Genomic DNA, 5,000 nt, shown 5'->3' with positions numbered 1-5,000 from the left:
CATCTCCTCACATCTCATCTTCTCTTTTCTCCTGTCTGTGTTCTCTTCTCCTCTGGTCTAATCTCATCCCGTCTTTTCTCATCTCCTCACATCTCATCTTCTCTTTTCTCCTGTCTGTGTTCTCTTCTCCTCTGGTCTAATCTCATCCCGTCTTTTCTCATCTCCTCAGATCTCATCTTCTCTTTTCTCCTGTCTGTGTTCTCTTCTCCTCTGGTCTAATCTCATCCTGTCTTTTCTCATCTTCTCGCGTCTCATCTTGTCTCTGCTTGCCTCAGCTTGCCTCTTCAATTCCTTTTGTGTCTCGTCTTGTCTCATTTTTTCTTATGCTCTCTCGTCCTGCCTGCTAATCTCCTCTCTTTTCGTCCTGTCTCTTTTTATCTTTTTACTTCTCCTCACGTCTCATTTTGTCTGTATTTTTTATTTTGTGTCTCATCTCGTCTCATCTCTTTTCTTATGTTCTGCTTATGTCCCATCTTATCTCTTTTTACCTTGTTTTTGTCTTTTCTGTTATTCCTTCATCTCATCTTCTTATTTCGTCTCTTATGTCTCTCTTTGTTTCTCACCCTTCTTCCTTTGTCTTTACCTCTCTCTTTCTTTCTGTAGAGACTCTCTCTCTCTCTCTCTCTCTCTCTCTCTCTCTCTCTGTCTCTCTCTCTCTCTTTAAATTCAATTCTGTTTAGTCTACCTTAATGACAGAACAAATAATGGCACATTTGTGTCATTAATGCTCAGCTTACAAAGTGAATAATCAATATTTATTTCTCTCTCTCTCCGTCTCTCTCTCTCTCTCTCTCTCTCTCTCTCTCTCTCTCTCTCCCTCTCCCTCTCTCTCTCTCCCTCCCTCCCTCCCTCCAGTGGGTTCCTGTTCTGACTGATTTTCAGAGGAGAGACGGGCCGTGGGGTTTTGTTCCACCGGACAGTTCTATGGCTGCAGAGCTCCAGCACCCCATCACCTTACATCTTGGGGATTATAACCTGGACGGCTTCCCCGACGCTCTGGCCATCCTCCATAACACCAGCAACCCGTAAGTGACCCATAGAGCAGTCAGTTCTGCACTTAACCTCGCTCCTAAACAGGGCTGCACCTAATGATATTTCTATATTCACTTAAACAGTTCAGTTAATCAGCTAATTTCCTAATCGTCAAACTGGCCAGAGCGAAATTTACTTTCCAGCTCAGCCTCGGCTCCAGCTGTCGGCTACTCAAACCACAGATAACAGACCTTGTGATGAAGCGACAGCTGTTTGTGTCGGCATTACTACGAACTATGAAGCTTAGAACATTATAGAGCAGTCGAAGCCGTATCACCCCCTACGCTTCCTGTAGTGTATTACAGTCTGTCAGAGCGACTGTGTGGATCATATGAACATTATAGAGCTTTTTAAATGAAACAGTAGAAGCCGTATCGCCCCCTACGCTTCCTGTAGTGTATTACAGTCTGTCAGAGCGACTGTGTGGATCATATGAACATTATAGAGCTTTTTAAATGAAACAGTAGAAGCCGTATCGCCCCCTACGCTTCCTGTAGTGTATTACAGTCTGTCAGAGCGACTGTGTGGATCATATGAACATTATAGAGCTTTTTAAATGAAACAGTAGAAGCCGTATCGCCCCCTACGCTTCCTGTAGTGTATTACAGTCTGTCAGAGCGACTGTGTGGATCATATGAACATTATAGAGCTTTTTAAATGAAACAGTAGAAGCCGTATCGCCCCCTACGCCTCCTGTAGTGTATTACAGTCTGTCACAGCGACTGTGTGGATCATATGAACATTATAGAGCTTTTTAAATAAAACAGTAGAAGCCATATCGCCCCCTACGCTTCCTGTAGTGTATTACAGTCTGTCAGAGCGACTGTGTGGATCATATGAACATTATAGAGCTTTTTAAATGAAACAGTAGAAGCCGTATCGCCCCCTACGCTTCCTGTAGTGTATTACAGTCTGTCAGAGCGACTGTGTGGATCATATGAACATTATAGAGCTTTTTAAATGAAACAGTAGAAGCCGTATCGCCCCCTACGCTTCCTGTAGTGTATTACAGTCTGTCAGAGCGACTGTGTGGATCATATGAACATTATAGAGCTTTTTAAATGAAACAGTAGAAGCCGTATCGCCCCCTACGCTTCCTGTAGTGTATTACAGTCTGTCAGAGCGACTGTGTGGATCATATGAACATTATAGATCTTTTTAAATGAAACAGTAGAAGCCGTATCGCCCCCTACGCTTCCTGTAGTGTATTACAGTCTGTCAGAGCGACTGTGTGGATCATATGAACATTATAGAGCTTTTTAAATGAAACAGTAGAAGCCGTATCGCCCCCTACGCTTCCTGTAGTGTATTACAGTCTGTCAGAGCGACTGTGTGGATCATATGAACATTATAGAGCTTTTTAAATGAAACAGTAGAAGCCGTATCGCCCCCTACGCGTCCTGTAGTGTATTACAGTCTGTCAGAGCGACTGTGTGGATCATATGAACATTATAGAGCTTTTTAAATGAAACAGTAGAAGCCGTATCGCCCCCTACGCTTCCTGTAGTGTATTACAGTCTGTCAGAGCGACTGTGTGGATCATATGAACATTATAGATCTTTTTAAATGAAACAGTAGAAGCCGTATCACCCCCTACGCTTCCTGTAGTGTATTACAGTCTGTCAGAGCAACTGTGTGGATCATATGAACATTATAGAGCTTTTTAAATGAAACAGTAGAAGCCGTATCGCCCCCTACGCTTCCTGTAGTGTATTACAGTCTGTCAGAGCGACTGTGTGGATCATATGAACATTATAGAGCTTTTTAAATGAAACAGTAGAAGCCGTATCGCCCCCTACGCTTCCTGTAGTGTATTACAGTCTGTCAGAGCGACTGTGTGGATCATATGAACATTATAGAGCTTTTTAAATGAAACAGTAGAAGCCGTATCGCCCCCTACGCTTCCTGTAGTGTATTACAGTCTGTCAGAGCGACTGTGTGGATCATATGAACATTATAGATCTTTTTAAATGAAACAGTAGAAGCCGTATCGCCCCCTACGCTTCCTGTAGTGTATTACAGTCTGTCAGAGCGACTGTGTGGATCATATGAACATTATAGAGCTTTTTAAATGAAACAGTAGAAGCCGTATCGCCCCCTACGCTTCCTGTAGTGTATTACAGTCTGTCAGAGCGACTGTGTGGATCATATGAACATTATAGAGCTTTTTAAATGAAACAGTAGAAGCCGTATCGCCCCCTACGCTTCCTGTAGTGTATTACAGTCTGTCAGAGCGACTGTGTGGATCATATGAACATTATAGAGCTTTTTAAATGAAACAGTAGAAGCCGTATCGCCCCCTACGCTTCCTGTAGTGTATTACAGTCTGTCAGAGCGACTGTGTGGATCATATGAACATTATAGAGCTTATTAAATGAAACAGTAGAAGCCGTATCGCCCCCTACGCTTCCTGTAGTGTATTACAGTCTGTCAGAGCGACTGTGTGGATCAAATGAACATTATAGAGCTTTTTAAATGAAACAGTAGAAGCCGTATCGCCCCCTACGCTTCCTGTAGTGTATTACAGTCTGTCAGAGCGACTGTGTGGATCATATGAACATTATAGAGCTTTTTAAATGAAACAGTAGAAGCCGTATCGCCCCCTACGCTTCCTGTAGTGTATTACAGTCTGTCAGAGCGACTGTGTGGATCATATGAACATTATAGAGCTTTTTAAATGAAACAGTAGAAGCCGTATCGCCCCCTACGCTTCCTGTAGTGTATTACAGTCTGTCAGAGCGACTGTGTGGATCATATGAACATTATAGAGCTTTTTAAATGAAACAGTAGAAGCCGTATCGCCCCCTACGCTTCCTGTAGTGTATTACAGTCTGTCAGAGCGACTGTGTGGATCATATGAACATTATAGAGCTTTTTAAATGAAACAGTAGAAGCCGTATCGCCCCCTACACTTCCTGTAGTGTATTACAGTCTGTCAGAGCGACTGTGTGGATCATATGAACATTATAGAGCTTTTTAAATGAAACAGTAGAAGCCGTATCGCCCCCTACGCTTCCTGTAGTGTATTACAGTCTGTCAGAGCGACTGTGTGGATCATATGAACATTATAGAGCTTTTTAAATGAAACAGTAGAAGCCGTATCGCCCCCTACGCTTCCTGTAGTGTATTACAGTCTGTCAGAGCGACTGTGTGGATCATATGAACATTATAGAGCTTTTTAAATGAAACAGTAGAAGCCGTATCGCCCCCTACGCTTCCTGTAGTGTATTACAGTCTGTCAGAGCGACTGTGTGGATCATATGAACATTATAGAGCTTTTTAAATGAAACAGTAGAAGCCGTATCGCCCCCTACGCTTCCTGTAGTGTATTACAGTCTGTCAGAGCGACTGTGTGGATCATATGAACATTATAGAGCTTTTAAATGAAACAGTAGAAGCCGTATCGCCCCCTACGCGTCCTGTAGTGTATTACAGTCTGTCAGAGCGACTGTGTGGATCATATGAACATTATAGAGCTTTTTAAATGAAACAGTAGAAGCCGTATCGCCCCCTACGCTTCCTGTAGTGTATTACAGTCTGTCAGAGCGACTGTGTGGATCATATGAACATTATAGAGCTTTTTAAATGAAACAGTAGAAGCCGTATCGCCCCCTACGCTTCCTGTAGTGTATTACAGTCTGTCAGAGCGACTGTGTGGATCATATGAACATTATAGAGGCTTTTTAAATGAAACAGTAGAAGCCGTATCGCCCCCTACGCTTCCTGTAGTGTATTACAGTCTGTCAGAGTGACTGTGTGGATCATATGAACATTATAGAGCTTTTTAAATGAAACAGTAGAAGCCGTATCGCCCCCTACGCTTCCTGTAGTGTATTACAGTCTGTCAGAGCGACTGTGTGGATCATATGAACATTATAGAGCTTGTTGTTGTTGACTAATCTCTGCAGCTTTGCCGTTTCTCTAAAACACTAAAGAAGCACTAATTCCCCACTTCAGTAGCAGCGAGA

At 42.9% G+C, this 5,000-nt stretch overlaps 1 protein-coding gene across 1 annotated transcript in view; it reads left to right on the top strand.

Moving 5' to 3' along the window:
• Positions 1–5,000, top strand: part of itfg1 (integrin alpha FG-GAP repeat containing 1) — a 266,804-nt gene that overhangs the window by 114,156 nt on the left and 147,648 nt on the right. The window contains exon 10 of the mRNA XM_037534550.1: positions 856–1,025. Within this exon, the coding sequence (XP_037390447.1) occupies positions 856–1,025 (170 nt within the window). The remainder of the gene's footprint in view (positions 1–855; positions 1,026–5,000) is intronic.

This window comes from Pygocentrus nattereri, chromosome 25 (assembly GCF_015220715.1).
Source record: "Pygocentrus nattereri isolate fPygNat1 chromosome 25, fPygNat1.pri, whole genome shotgun sequence".
NCBI classification, from domain to species: domain Eukaryota; kingdom Metazoa; phylum Chordata; class Actinopteri; order Characiformes; family Serrasalmidae; genus Pygocentrus; species Pygocentrus nattereri.
This window is presented reverse-complemented; position numbering and strand designations above follow the sequence as displayed.